General features: G+C 36.9%; 2 protein-coding genes across 2 annotated transcripts in view; one reads left to right on the forward strand and one right to left on the reverse strand.

Moving 5' to 3' along the window:
• Positions 1 to 3,418: 3,418 nt before the first annotated feature.
• LOC124638322 lies at positions 3,419 to 5,140 on the reverse strand. Its single transcript, XM_047175257.1, has 2 exons — positions 5,131 to 5,140; positions 3,419 to 4,674 (listed from the first exon to the last, which is right to left on the reverse strand). The coding sequence occupies exons 1-2, from the start codon at positions 5,138 to 5,140 to the stop codon at positions 3,419 to 3,421; spliced, it is 1,266 nt and encodes a 421-aa protein (XP_047031213.1).
• Positions 5,141 to 11,861: 6,721 nt separating this feature from the next.
• Positions 11,862 to 16,706, forward strand: part of LOC124638475 (sodium/potassium/calcium exchanger Nckx30C-like) — a 40,784-nt gene continuing 35,939 nt past the window's right edge. The window contains exon 1 of the mRNA XM_047175445.1: positions 11,862 to 11,885. Coding sequence (XP_047031401.1) covers positions 11,862 to 11,885 — 24 coding nt within the window. The remainder of the gene's footprint in view (positions 11,886 to 16,706) is intronic.

Here is a 16,706-nt window from a genome sequence, read left to right on the forward strand (position 1 = left end):
AAAACTTTTTAACGTCAGTTTAAGCCTTGTCTAAAAAAATGACAAATTATGACGTTGACATATGGTTCATTTTGGAGCCACAATTTTTGTAGACAAGTGTAAAACAGGCGTTTAAGTTTTTGTAGTAAGGCCATCTATGTTTGATTTAAATAGGTTCATTAGTTTTGGCGTTTCGCGAGCAAGAGAGAGACTTTACTAACAGTTACTTTCGCATTTATTATATTAAATCAGTAAAGACTTTTGTATTTATCCTTTGATGACAGAGGAGTCTCTTGTGTACTTATAAAAATAAAATACAGAAAAGTCTACAATTAAAAGTCATAGTTGATGAAAAAATCCCGTCCAGTTATTTCTATACATAAAAGTATTTCTATTTTGTTTATTTAAGTCTACAGACTAGTTTTTCATATTTCAGTGTTTACTTAACTTTTGCATTCCATTTTGAGTAATTTTCAGTGCTCTGGGATTTGCAGCACTTTTTGGCAGATAATAGTGCTTGACGCGTGCGGCTATAGTAAATATATTATATACCGAATGCGAAGTTATCTGTTCGTTTTTACTTTTAGTGGAAAATATTTACTTGTTTAATTTTATTCTAATGGTAATTTATCGGTCTATTTATTCTCCAAATCTATGAAAAAGCTTACTTCACAATTAACTAAGGATTTCAATAAACGATCCATCCATAGTTTTGCGGTTAGAGATTTTTGATTTTCCTTTCTAAAGATATTGTGTTGAGAAATATATGAATAGGCTATGGTTAGGTATCTGACAAACTATTTTCCATTCCTCTTCCATTGGTGTTTTGCTGTGGCTATTGCCACAAATCTGCAAAAATACTCTCAAATATATTAATTTACACATCACAGTTTTCTAAATACAATTTTGGACCGCATTTAGCACTTACTTATAACATAACATCATGCTTTTCGTAAAAAAAACTACCATTTACCCAAGAAAACCTCGGAAGTCGAAAACTAGAAACCTATAACAATTGATCTAGCTACCCAACTACCCACAGCTAGTCTAGCCGTCAGAATTTAATTGGTAGCGATTGTGCCGGGTCCGAGATCAGACTCCATTCAGAACTAAAGTATAACGTTCAGTGCTCAACGGTCTGGCCACTTTCTGCAATCGCTTTGTTAATGGAAATATATAGGAGCTCGACTTTACAGTTTGATTTTATTGCAAGAAATGGTGGTGGAAACTTATAAGTATAGGTAAACTTATTACCCAGAATGGAAAGGCGTAATTTAGTGAATCTATACTATGAAATATTTTTTTGTTTGTTTGTACCCTAAGAGCTCCAAAACTGTTGAACCGACTTAAAAAATATATTTCACAGTTTGAAAGCTACACTCTTCCCTAACAACATAGGTTATATTTTATCCTGACACGGGCAGTATTTCCCACGAGACGGGAAATTGGCTAGCAGGTACTTATGTACTGTTATGTATTTTTATGATGTAACAATTATAAAAGCTTTTTGACTACGGATTTACCGCGCGGCATCTATGGAGTTTCATGTGGGCTCTTCTCCATTAGATCCACTGATTGCACCTAGCCATTGACGTTTCGTAAGCATATGTAATAGATATTTACGAAATAAAAACCTTTGACTTTGACAACATGCGAAAACTTCAGACAACGGTAGATAATTGTCAACTACTAGTACAAACGACGATAGTTGCAACCGCGCTACCTCGCTAGTATTTTTGCGTGTTTTAAAGGACCGAGCGGAAAATCCACTAGTGTGAAAGCGTTCTCACAGCACTTCCTAAGTAGGAAACAAACTTGCTATTCGTTTGTTCTCAAGAGAAGATTTCCTTCCTTCAATATCTCCAGAAACCTACTCCGAAGTACCATTAATCCCCTCAACAATATACCTATTCTACCAAAATTGTTCAATGCGGTATAGCATTAGCGCGCTTTCGATCACCTTCACTATAGCTCGACAACATCAACCGCGGCCTCATCCACAGCTGTTTATAATCACCAAATCGCAAGTCACGCATTTCCTGACGATGATTAATTCAACCTTCGACTAATGGAAGGGGTTCATTCTTAACTTGCTTCACTATAACTGTTTTAGTACCTACAGGTTAAGGATTTGAGTTTACCTAATATTGTATTTCATATCACTTATATACATAGTATGCAATGATATAAGGAGAACTATAGTTTTTAGGATTTATAGGTTAGCCATTGCTGTGGCAATAAGTGACTTCGCGATATATAATGTTAGAAACAGAACTAGGACCCTAAATACCTCAATACTCAGCAATTTTATTGATGCAAATGATTGAACAACTCAACAATGTTCTCATAATGAATTAATTACAAACTGCCAGCATGGCGTTCCCATGAATGTAGAACTCGAAGCCCTCAAAATGGTACGTCACTTAATACCTTTTGTTCATGACATAATGACTTTCTACCCTTCATAAAAAGCCAACCCTCCACGCAAAATTGCTAAGACATCATTTTTTCAACTTTCGGTGATTAACTCATGAATTACGAGGAGTAGGTCCGGTCCAGTATCCGAGATACTCAGTAATTTAAGAATCTAAAAAGTAATTAATTTTGATAAGACATTAAAGAAGATGATCGCAGCTATAAATCGTATTTAATCGTAAACTCATCCGACGGAAAGCCTTTAAATTTTAAACGCTCACGAAATAAAAATACTATTAGAAGCATGCAATATTGAGGTAGAGTATTCTAGTTTACGGTTTAGAAGAATAAAAGAAAGCCAACGAAATAAAATTTCATGACAAAGGCAAAAAGAAAACAACACTGTTAGAACAAGCATCGTCAAACAGGCGCTCGTTCATGTATGAAATGTATTTATTCTGTTGCAACAGCTAGTCCCGACGTTTGGATACCCAGTGAACTGAATCGATACATAGCTCGAATGACTTCGAATCGTCACTGGAATAACAATATCGATTATGGATGATTCATAGACGCAAGGCACGCGACGGGAACGCGGATGTTGCGAAGTGCCGATTTATATCGATTAGTAATGATTAATTTATGTTTGTAGCTTTAAGAATGTTGGGCTTTGTGCAAGAATATTGCGAACTAATCTAAAAAAAAAATGATATCAATAAAGGTTGTGGGTTGGGTGTCTCATGGTAGAGAATAGGAATCTTCGCGAAATGCGGGGTTTTTATTAAATAAATGTAGTAGTAGTAGATAGAAATGACAAATATGAATATTACCTGAATGGAGTTCCACAACTAACAGCAATTTTTTATAGATAATTTAAACCATCAAATAAAAATGTACCAGTCGCTAACCAGTACGGGCCATGCTAATAATAGTAAAGATTCATAGATTCAATAAAACTTTTTATATAACTAGGTACATAACAATACAAGGTTCATAAAGTAGAAGAAATAATAACAATCGACATTTACTTCCTCGCGGCGTCGGTCCAACAAAATCTAGTTGGGATCCTATTTGGACGATCAGGTTTGATGCCTACTGTAGACTCCTTCATGCCTCCAACTTCACCACCTCCCAAGCTTGAGGCTTTTTTTTCCGACCTATCTTCTGACACTAATTCTATAACTGCACTCTTACTTCTCCTATCCAACATCTCCTGATGAAGTTCTTCTTCAGAACTGTAATCTTCTTTCGTTTCAGTCATATCTTCCTCCAACTCCTCCAACGCAGATGTTTTACTTCTAGACATCTGAATTCGAGGCAACAGTTTCTTTTCTATCGCCTGTAAATCAGTTTTCTTCTCACTGTCACGTATATCCAATCTCTTTTCAATGCATGTAATTCTTTCTAGAATCGTATCTAGTTTGCTTGTGTTGCACTTTAGAATCTTTTGCACTGTAGTCAGACCGGAGTCGGAGTTGCAATTGCTCAATTCCGATATGCATTCTCTAATCGCGGTCAGAATAGGTGTTTTGATACTGTCGCTAAGATAATTCTTATCTTTTTCGTTCATAAGATGTATTTTGATCTTAGAGTCTCCTGGAGTCTCGGTAGCTAAAGCCTCGAATGATTCAGAAACAATAAACTTTTGTTTATCATGAAGTTTCTTGGTATGAGATTTATCTTTCTTATGATATTTCTTTTCTGATACTTCAGAAAATGTGCAACACAATGATTGGTTTATGTTCAAATCATCTAAAGTGTTGGTCGAGCAATGACTAGCAGTCTCCTTGACACTAAAATCTTTTCGTGCCTTTCTATAAGTTTCTATAACCTTTTTAGGTTCTGTTCGGTCATAGGTCGGAGCTGGGTGTTCAAAACTTGTTTCTTGAGGTTTCTTTTCTTTTTTCCTGTGCTTTTTTGTTGACTTTATTGTATAGAATACTGGGAGATTATCTTCACTGGGCGGTATAACTAACGGCACCAAAGTTTTAGCAAACTTAATAGTATGATCAAGTACGGAATCATTAGTATTACTAATCTTATATGTTCTATTATTGTTTGAGACTTCAGTGTTCTTGTCACTGTTGAACTGTTGACTTTTGTCATACTTGACTTGTTTTAAATCTTTTTTTGGTTTGTTTTTTTCTTTTTTGGCTTCGTTATGTTTGTTATCGTCGAAGTATCTCTTGTGTATAAATACGATGGAATTGTGTGAACGTTGATGAGGAAAGTAATTAGCTAGATTCACGCCGTTGATTTCTTTGACGGGGGGTTGCCATTCTGTGAAAGAGGTGGTTTAATGTTGACGTGGAACTAGGTCACTTAATTAAGTCACTTGATTGAGTGGGAGGTGTAATTTTGTAGCTGATTTCTAGTAGTTGTGTAAGCAACTTTGGTGATGATACAGACTTGTAAGTTGGTGTTACGATACCTGTTACAAATAATGATGCATTGTCTGATATATGTAAAATAAATTTCGACCACAAACATACCCATTCCCTGATACCTAAAAATGTTTTTGTGCAGCGACTGATGTAATGTTCCTACGACGAGAAGTTTGGCGTGAACTATACCTTGGCACTGTTTTTCGAAAGTTGATACAACTAATGGTTTTTGACTTGGGAAGAAAACATACAGGGGTCGAATTGAGAACCTCTTCCTTTTGAAAATTCGGTTCAAAATATAAAATGGGCTCAATACAATGGGTGAATATATATTTTTTTCATTTGAACTTACCTGGATCCATGATAAATATTTGATTTAATTGTTAACAATAAGCTTTAAAGTAAATAGAATATTAAAATTATTTATTTAAAATTCGCAAGAAAATTGACAAATCGATATTGACACAAAGAATTTTTGAAATAATGAAAATCAATGAAATAATTGTGTCATAAGGAGGTTTGAAACTTTTTGGAGGTAATGTGTGAAAACAAAAAGGTTCATTATTTTCGAAAATGTTGAGGTAGGTACATAAATGTCCCAGCGGGGCCCAGCAGGGCCAAGGCCTGCCGGGGCTGCGGGTTGTTCGAAAGAGATACCGCGGCCCTGGTACATAAAAGGCCTATGACGGAACACGACGATTTTAGTCAGTAAGAGTCTGACACTCCCTCACCGCTGCTAACCCACAGCGGGAGGGGTCATTTGATGATTTTACGTCGATAAAAAAAAAAAAAAAAAAGGTACATAAATGTTAGTAGGAATCTACGATAGTTTTTGTTAGGTAATCATGTTTACCTGTACATACTAAACTGCACTTTGATTACCCTATAGTTCGGCCATTCAGAGAATGCGTTCCTGACACGTCGCGATTGAACTGACGACGTAACTACATTCATTGATTATTGATATAATAATGTTGTTTTAATGCTCCTCAATTGTTAAAACGGTAAACAACCAGCAAAAATATTTTTATCGTAACTGCAACGCCATTGCAAAGTTACGTCGTCAGTTCAATCGCGACGTGTCAGGAACGCATTCTCTGAATGGCCGAACTATAGTATCAAAACAAACCATTACAAATTGCATTTACGGCCATTGAAACTGTAAACAAGAGACTTTTAATAGCAAAGTCCACCTGAATACTAAACTCTTAATTCCCTATCATTTCACAAACGAGCAAAATCATTCTCGGATAAAAACTTACAACGGTATCCGACATCCATTCCAATTGCATTTTCCCCCTAGTGGGGGAAACGGGTACTGACTACCCCCTCCCCCGTTATGTACTAATTAATATTGATAAAACCCGTCTAGATAGGGACGAGCTGAAAATCAAATAACTAGACTGCAATGCAACGCATTTTCATCCCTATACTGCGAGCTTAAATCCTTGTTTTTATATGGCAACTCTGAGAGTGATGCACGAACGACTTTCAACCGTAGACGTCTAGACATAAGGTTGATTCTTCCCTGCAGAGAACTTCTCTTTGTTACAAGGTAGTGCAGAAAATCCCGGGCAGAGCTATGATGCTACCGGGTACCTCGATTGATCGACATTCGGTCAGTTCATTGCAGGACTCCGGAGAGATATGACGCGTTTTTCATATGCAGAAAAAATTGCTGCCCTGCAATTAGATTCTAAATTAATTTTAAAAATAACTATGAAGGTGTATATGGTGTTTTGAAGTATCCTGTAGAAGGCTGAGCTGATTTTGAAGGTAGGCTCATATTTTTTGCTCTTGTAACTTTTTTCGCTGTCTGTAGGTGCGGATTTTTTTGGCAAAGAGGAGGGGTCGTTGCACCTTGGCTGCAGTACAGTTGCAGTCGAACTATACAGCTTGATAATTTTTAGTACCTTGATTAAATGATAACGGATCTGATATGCTTTTATGAAGGACTCAATTCCACAGGTTATTTTATTTTTAGTTGGGACTTCAGGTCGGAAAGTGAATAAAGGCAGACAATCAATTAGAGAAAGCATTTCATCTTTGATTTTGCGCAATTTTGTTGAGTGTTTGTTTCTTTGTTCGTTTGTATGGTCCTTTTGAAATATTTTCTAGGACCATTTTCCAGACAAGCAATTTCTTAGACTTTTATAAGGAGGTAACGAAGTTTATTTATCTCACATTAAAACCAAAAACTATACCTTATTCTTCCATTAACCTGATAACAAACTAATATTACATTAACAAGGCAATAAGGAACTTTACAAATTGATACAGCGATCCACCAAGTTGATCCACACGCAACTCTGAATCGCAACTTTAGCGACCTTGTGGCTATCACGCGATGCCTATCGTGTCCTCTGCAGAACTGTTTATATGTAGCGTTTATTTCTTCTAGAATTTCCAGATTTTATCGAAAACGTAATATTTTGTTAGGAGTATATTCCTTGAAGGTTAGTGCAAAGATGTAACGTAATAAACATGTGATATGCTTCGCTATTTATTCATATAAGTACCTATAAGACATGCTATATCGGGCTCCCACTGTAAATTGAGCCGATTATGGACCCAAAACCACGATCTTACAGAAATCTCTCGTAACCAAATTAAAGTCTTAATGGCAGTTGAAAAAAAATATATTTTTATACCGAAACAGGATTGACACAATCACCTGTAAAATTGAGAGTCATTTATTCACAGTACAGAAAACGATGTCCGACTCTTACCACTTTCGACAGTCAAGTTACAGTTGTACGATTTTCTCCCAGAAAACATGAGACATTGTCAAATAGTAGAAACTAGCTGTCTCCGTCCTAATTCCGGCTAGCTACATTATCAACTCTTTCCGCCAGTGTCTCTATTAGTGAGAGTGCCTTTCCTTTTTGTAAGGCAAAGCCCTTTAGGCCTTTGTAAAGAGTTCGTTATGTAGCTAGCGTACCATTATTTGCAGATCAATACAGTTTACTTGTAAAAGTGAAAAGTAACCTCAATCAGTTCTTGAACTAAATGACAAAAAAACTGTTATTTTGCCCAATTTTTTGAAAATCTTTTTGTATAAAAAGTCGTATTAGTTACACTACTTATAACTAAAGAACAGTTTAACCCATTGTTATCAATCACGAGTTAAGGACGTGGCACATTACAGCAGCACCGTAACAGCACGGCTCCACACCAGCATTTAAGTTGTCATTCAATTTAGAGCATTAAATCGTGTATATTATAATATATTTCGTAATGTCAATATGAAAAAGCCAACGGCGAGCAGTCAGCGTGCTTGCCGCTTCCACACAACTTGACTCGCCGCCCGCGTGTTGCAAGCGAGCGGTCCTCATGCGTACAGCGCGCCGACGGCGTGCTAATTGCGCGCCGACTCCGAGCCGGCAGCGAAACAACGTCATTACGTCGTGTTCAATCATAACATCAATCTTAATCGTCTTAAAATAATATTCAGTTTGCGGTCACAGCAAGCTTACACCTCGCGGCCGGTGCGCGGCCGGCGCGCCGACGGCGAGCGGACGGCGCGCCGACGGCGAGCGGACAGCGCGTGGTTGGCGCGCTGGCAGCTAGCCGTAGTCTTAATTCGAGGCGACGCCGTGCTGCAGCCGTGCTGTTGCGGTGCTGCTATAATGTGCCACAAGCTATAGTTTACAACCCGCAAATTGTCATTGCTTAATCCCCATTCAGGTACGAGAGCTAATTTCCTCGGAACGCGGGTGATACCGCAGACTGATGCTAGTAAAAATAATACAAAGCAAATAACAACGCTCCCACAATCCCAGACCTGTAACAGACAGGTACATTCGTCCACAGCCGAATTGATTCACCATCCAAATACATAGACAGTTGATTAGCAACTATACCCCCTCCCACCGGTCAGACATATAACCCCCCTACGTGTCTGTGGGACACATGGAGAACAAAATGACTAGCGGAGGTACCATAACTGAAAAGCGCCTAAAAAAGTAGCGCGCCAAAATGCGACTGACGGACGAAACCGATGGGGAACGTTACTATTTTCGCCCTTATGCGCCGTCTTTGGACCCGACCATTTTTTGTTATGCCAAAAATCTTTGACAGATGTGTCAAAGAATCGGTACGCTTCGTTAGTTCACTCGTAACTGATCGTTTTGGTCATGCCCTCCGTACGTATTTGACCTAGAAGAAGGCGCCCGACCTACCTGCATTTTGGCATCTCCGCTCGTTTTTCCTTACTCCGTGGTAGGACACAATTCCTATGTACAGTCGTTGTTTGAATACATGCAGGTTTAGTTTGCAATAGTTTGGGAGTGCACCGGTTTCAGCTACTGGCTCTTTTGTTTCGGATTTCGGTTTGCATTTGTTTTTTGGTAATTGTTTCTGTCTGGCCGTGGCGTGGTATGAATTTGAATATTTTTTGTAGTGACTGGATAAAATCATTTCGGTATGAATTATAGAGGAAGAAATGCTTGGTTAAACTAGGAGTGTTCAAAGTTATCATTACTCAAAAATTACAGCTCAAACACTGTGATCCATTTTTTCATGAAATTGTAATCTTCATTGCAATTTAATTTAAAACAAACGGTTTTACCCAGTTAGTACCCTGGCCAAAATATACACAACATTTCTCACACAGACGCGTAAACTCATGTCCAATTCCTACACTTCTCACCCGCAAACCGCAAATGTTGCCAGCAAAATAAAACTGCCAATTGTAAACGGAATTTTCTCACCTGGCAAGGGAAACGAGGTGAGCCTCTGTTTAAATAATAAATAGGGGGTGTTGAGCCGCGACAGAGGCGTCTGTCGTCACTTGTCACTTGGCACCTCCTTTATGATTAAGGAACTCTCACGAGCGTAAACGCGTGGGTAGTTTGTAAATTAAATGTTTGAGTGTTAACTAATAGTGGAGTTATGATTTAGTCAAATATTTGTGGTGTGAAGGTTAAGATCTTATTTAAATAACGACGAAATTCATATGGTAAGTTCTATTAAAATACACTACGTAATGGGACTTTCAGTGGTAGATAGTCGTGACGAGGAAACTAAATGGTGCTTTTTACCCGGGTGCGCGGTGTGAGTCCTAAAGGACATGGCGCTAGTCAAAAAATAAAACACTAACTTCAAAATAAAACATGTCTTTAATACCTGAAAATGTAACAAAAACCGCTATTTCGTATCAAATCCGAGTCAAATTACCGAATAATTCCCTCGGCGGTGCTTGTCGAGGATTAAATTAACTTTCACAACGTATATAATATACGTACAGACGTATATAATATACGTACAGACGTATATATACAGTATTTATTATGTACGTATACGTAAATACGTTACGTTGGGCAATTAATCACTTCTTGCCTAGTATTCGCTTTGGTACAGCTGCGCACAAAATGTAATAGGGTTGCTTTAATGTTTTAAATTATGGTTAGAAAATAATATGCCGTTTTCAAATGTAAGTTACATATTATTGCCAAAGCTATATTATGTTAATAGTTATTTTCGTACACAAAGTGATGAGTCAAGTATCGTTAAAATCTTTAAACAACTTCTTTCACGTCATGCAGCTGAGTACCAGTGTTTTACAAGGAGCGACTGCCAATCTGACCGTCTCTACCCAGTTACCCGGACAATCCAATACCCCTTGGTTAGACTGATTGTCAGGCTTTCTGGCTTCTGACTACCCGTTACGACTGCCAAAGATGTTACGTAGTGTGAACAAAAAATTACTAGCTAAGAAACAGTTCCCTTTCTCAGAAAAATACTTATATTTCAAAACACTTATGTATATGATTGTACCCCAATGTTTAACAAAAGCGAGAAATTTCGCCCTTTCGTGTTCAAACCCTTTATTATGATTTGTTTTTAAGGTTCGAGCATATGCTAATAGAACGGAAACCACGTGATTTATAACGGTTTTCGTAGTTTCTTATAATTTTAACTACTTACGTGTTGTTTGGGTACCATTTTATGTAAGTACTTATAATTGTTGGTATGTTTCTACACTTGTGACTTTAAGACTTAGAAGGCCTTTCAGCATATCAAAATGTGTATCATGCATTTAAATCGGTTCCGTAGTTTTGGCATGAATGCGTGACGGACAGATAGACATAGATAGATACAGTTGGTTAAGACAGATATTGTTTGTAATGATTTCTACTACATTATCTATGATTACCATAAATATTTCTGAATTATTTTATGTCCTGAAAAAGGCAGGTCAATATGCCAAATAAAACCAATTCCCGAAAATATTTTCACACCGCTCCACAAACCTCGAGATTTAGATACGAAAACGTTGAAAACCCTTTTGGGTTTCATATCCTAAATATCAGAAAACAAACGAAATCCCATACTTAGCGGGCAAGCCCCGGACAGTTGTCTCTTTAACGGTGGGATGTAAAAATGGCAGCTCTTTCCAGATAAGACAGGCAACGTAAAGCAAAAAACTTCAGAAGGTTCATGGTCAATTTCCATATTTCCTACATTTAAATTGTCCATACTTCGTAGATTATCCTGTCCCTATTATTGCTATTTGTCTATTATTGCCGGCTCCTGTAACACAGGTTTCACCTAGCTCAGGAGCCAGGGCTTCGATTATAATTGTACATTATATTTATGCCAATAAAACATGTATCATTATCATTTTGTATGTCTTTCCCAGACCACGGGACTAAGGTCCTGGATTTTTGGGAGGCGGTCGTGGGGTCAAAGCCAATACGCTGAAGCCTTTTGAGATAGATTATTTCTATTAAAAATCCGAATATTAATGACTAGCTTCCACTAGAGTGAAAAATCAAAACCGGTATGATCTAGTTTTCGCACACCCAGACAATGAGTAGCTTATATCCTTCCTCGAAGAGTAGACTAATTGATATGGAAAGAATTCTTCTTATTGGGCCAGCAGTTCTTAAGATCAAACAATCTCTTTGTAGCTTGTAATCTCAAGGGATGCGGATGAAACCACTTGCAGAAGCCAGTCTACTAAACTACAGTTTAACACTATTTGACCATTTAACGATTACGCTACTAACTGAATACCCATGTCAATCCTTTTAATCTTAGCGTAACAACTGTCAAAGATGTGATGACAGGTAGAACGAAATGGCTTATCGTCTGTCCTCAGAGGTATAAAAGGGACTGCTATGGTCGTCCGATCAGGAAATTAACAAGACTATCGTACCGTAATAGTTAATTGAATAAATACAATATATTTTAAGGTGGTGCTGGTTTTTGATGTGTTTAAACCTAACACTCAGATTACCGGATAAATAGGCTTTTTACCCGGGAGCGGGTCAAGTTCTCCGCGGATAAAGCAACGAATACGCGGACGAAGTTGCAGTCTAGTTTAGGTACATTAAAATTTCGTATATACTCATTGTTTTTCAGACTTGGCCTTTTATACGTATCTGTTCTCTGGTCCCTGAATACCGTCATTCGTAAGGATTTTACGGCGTCTCCTGACCCCGTGCTCGGGTACCACAAATGATGCAATAAATAACGGTCCTTCTCCACTTTTTACTGCGGTTTTTGTGTTTTGAAGCAATGTTCCTTGAAATTGATTTGTTTTCTTTGAATATTTGAAGTTTTTTTTATGCTAAAATTGCTGGGATATGTCACAATAACCTATGTACATACATTGCATACTTATTTCAAAAATTGTAGTACCTACAAGTTCCTTAAACATTTTCATTCTTGATATTGTGAAAACTTCAACAAACGCAATTTGGATATATTTCAAAATATGTTGTAGCGTTTAATTCCATGAGAAGTATAACAATAGAAAATCATCAAGAATAGCAAAAAATTTACACAATTATCATACTGCCATCATTCCGATTTTATTTGGGGTTGACGCCATATCAAATCATTTCTTGTTCTATACTGCTAACATCATCTCACAAGTAACATTTTTTCAAGCTATATCTTCTTTCACGAAATCCATCGTTCCTCTGTATCCAAGTAAAATAACACAACCAGTTTGTAATTAAAACATCTTGCCAATATATCTGCTATTACTTCTACTCAAATTACTTTTAATAAGCTCCTGTATACACATAAATCTTTCCACTCGCAATTATAAGCTTTCATTTTCCATACTGTGATTAGTGATTACAGTTACGTAATTGGTTGTCAGTGTTAGTGACAAATGTGCGAGCCGTAAGTACGGTATCGTGTTCCGTCAATTAATATATTCCTTCGATTAATAGCCATCGAAGTAAGGCTATTTAAGCAATGATCGAGACGTATTGTATTGAATGAAGGTAGAATAAGTGAGCTGGGTATATATTTTTGCAGGCAGAGTGAATTAATAGGTAGAGCTTTTATAAGAAGTATTGTCATTTGGCTATTCGACCCTGGACTCGAAAAAGACGTACTGAAAGCCATCAGAATCAATTTACAAGAGGTGAATTTAAGTCTTTAAAACTAGTATTTGTGCAGTCCTAAACGATAAGCCTTAACTTCTCGATCAAAATGTCTTGCAATGATCTTGAAATACCCTGTATCTCCGGAAGGATAAATCTATTCAAGATACGTGTCCATAGACGACCTATGTCTTACATTACCTTAAAAAAATTCACACCAAAAAACAAAACAAAAAAAGCGTAAGAGACGAAGTAAAACACTTCACATTGCAACTCGATAACCAGCTCTCTGGGAAGACCATCAGCTCACTTATGTAACACTCCAGCCGTCCCAATTTGAATTCTGTAACCTCCGAGTTAAGGGTCAATTTGCCTTGTTACAATTGTGCCCTACAACACGAAATGAAAACTGGAGTGGCCAAAGTTTCAGAATTGGGTCGCCGGAGCGGTTTAAAAATCGGCACAAGAGAATTCAAGTGAATATTTGATAACTATATTAAGTATATAAATCGGATTTACTCCGGGCTTTGTACGGTTAGATATTTCTTTTATATTGAAAGTTTTAGCCCTGTTTCGGATTTGCCTAGATTTCTTTAGTAAAACTTTTTGAGACTGTTTCTGTGAAGCTATATATTGCACAAAATCATGATATATTTTCTTATTTACTGCATTCCGTAAATACCAAAATGAAGCTAGTTGATTTCTTTCTTCGGTTTTTCAAATCACGTTTCATGGTAACATATATTTTCTATTTTTATTTCCAAATCATCTTGGGACGAGTGATTCTAAGCCTTCTGACAGATCAGAGAAATCGAGAGCCCTAGAGACCTGCAAAGGTATCATTTGTGAACATTTCAAGGGGATGTGAAAATAATCCGTGCTTGTGTAAAAACCTTGGAATCTTACCTTAGGAGTTTTAGGATTGAATGCTGAAGAGAACCCTTACCTTGGTGGGTACTTGAAAATGTAACGATATGATATTTGTACTTGTATGGGTATTAATTATATATTTTATTTCATACGTTTCATTTAAGTATTCTAACACTTAGTCTCTAAAATAAAATACCCGAAATAAATATATCACCATTGATAGATGATCTATTTTCTCGAATCTAAATCTATTTCTTTTTTCTCTTATTTGCGTTCCCTAACTGCGAGACCGGGTTATTTGGAAGAGTTAAGTCCAAGTTCATTTACAACATAAACCTTTGTTTTCATAAAACAAATGTTTATTATTTTTCACATTCAAGATTCAAAGTAAACAGTTGTTATCTTTCAAAAAACCCTACAGATCCATAGACTATATACAAAAATAAGTGAACCTCTTTTAAACTTAGGTAACAACACAAAGCAAAAAGTACCTACAAGTATTTCATAAAAATGAAGACACTAACCAGATTAAAACTGAGTAAAGTAACGCTATAACTTAACTAGACTTTCACTTAGCTCATCTCCCGAGCGTCGTAACTTACTATAAGCAACTATTAACTATACTTGTCTACGTATGCTACAGCTCTGTTAACTGTGTTGGCTTTTAACTGGGAGGTTTAACTGTGTAGTTTGTAATTCATTAATGTAATTGCGTAACTACGTAGGTTAATGGTTAAATATGTCACTTAAGTTTAGTTAAAATGCTGTCTGATATTGTAACTTTCTTGTAGGCATACCATCTTTCGCCCAGTGTAAAAAAAAAACATAAAAAATTGAACCTCTTCTTTTTGGGAAGTCGGTTAAAACTAGTTTTTGTTTTCTTCTTCAAGATTCTAATTGGACAGAGTATAGTAACACAATACGAACTAAAACTATTATTTGTTAGTTCGAAAATATAACCATCTTTAAGTCCATTCCCTGTGTAACATCTTATCTACTAACCTTACGAATTTTGATTAAATTCCATATAAAATACCATCATACGGTAACATAAAGACACCATCCAGAAAAAATCAGGGACCCCAATTTCTCAAACAATCTAGAACAAGCCCGTAATAATGAGTACACCATCCCCCATAAATTAAACAATTAGCTCTCTTAAAAAAGGACGTTTAATGACCTACAAGTGGTTTATTCAAATTATTTCCAACCGACGAGGGTTTATCACAAACCGGACTTATAAACCAGGGAATATAAATAAATAAAAGTAATGCAAAATAATGGAGAACAAAATGACTAGGAGATGTCATAACGCAGTCTCCTAAGAAAGTACCGTGCCAAAATGCAGTTAAGCGGGGGACGGTGAACGTTTACTAGCTCCGCCCTTGCACGCCTTATGTTGAATCAGTCCATTATTTTGAAAGTAAAATCACCAATCAATCAAAACTAATATTTGACAGATTGGTTTTGATTTGACAATTAACCCGAACTTTTCGTTAGTTCTAGAAACTGATAAGCTTATCCTACAAGAAGGCGCCTGACCTACCTTCCTTCTGGTATCTCCGCTATCTTTCCTTCCTCCGTGTGCAAAATCCAGTTGATGAAAAGGACAGTACTAAATAACGTGTATAGCTCCATTTCACTAAATGGGTCATTTTAATGAGTTAATATTATCTTGTACGTGTATTGTTTATGTCATCCGCTTTTGGTCAATTATACTAACGAGGCGTAAACTGCTCTAATTAAAAGATATGTCCTTTTTGTGTAAATGCTCCACAATTGTCGGGTAACGTATGAATTTCATATCATTGGCGATTATAAATGAGGAAGATTTATTTTATACTATGCTATTGCCCGTGGTTCTACCTCGTCCAGAGGGACTTTTGAGATTACCCCGACAAGCGATGTTTTTGGCGTGAAAGTCTGACAGACAGAGAGATCTATTTCTCTGTCTGTAAACAGTTCATATTTATAACAATATAGAGTTATATCCAATCGGAAAACATCTAATATATCCTATATAGACACCCGCAGCTATTCAATTCACTGGTCTGTTCCCACCTTTCATCACTTAGCTTTGTTCAAGTTTCCTCACCAATCCTTCTCCTCTATAGGAATATAACAGTCCCAATTATCAACCGAGTAAAACTACTACGCCTAACAAAAAGTGTGTTAGATAAGATCAGAATTAAAAAATACGCAAGTATTTTGGTACTTCAAAAACCAAAAGGCTTTCTTTATTCATCTGTCTCAAAAACGACCAGCCCCAACAAAATTTTTCATACCAACAGACAAAGGTCATCAACCTCACTGTAGTTACTCTCAAATAATTCCCTGACGTTATAAAGTTTCTATAAACAAACATAAAGGCACGGACACGGAGAACAAAATGACTAGCGGAGGTGCCATAACGGAAAATCTCCTAAGAAACTAGCGCACCAAAATGCGGGTGTTAGGGCAACGAGAAACGTTACCGTCTTCGCCCTTGTACGCCTTCTTTGAACCCGATAATTTTTTGTAATACCAAAAATCGTTGACAGATGTCTCAAAGAACCCAAACGCCTTGTTAGTTACCTCATAACTGATGCATTTGGTCATACTCACCGTACGTATTTGACCTAGAAGAAGGCGCCTGACCTACCTTTATTATGGTATCTCTTTTCGTCTTTCCTTACTCCGTGGGCACAGATTACTCCTACAGGAGCGCGCTAAG

This window comes from Helicoverpa zea, chromosome 17, assembly GCF_022581195.2.
Source record: "Helicoverpa zea isolate HzStark_Cry1AcR chromosome 17, ilHelZeax1.1, whole genome shotgun sequence".
Classification (NCBI taxonomy): domain Eukaryota; kingdom Metazoa; phylum Arthropoda; class Insecta; order Lepidoptera; family Noctuidae; genus Helicoverpa; species Helicoverpa zea.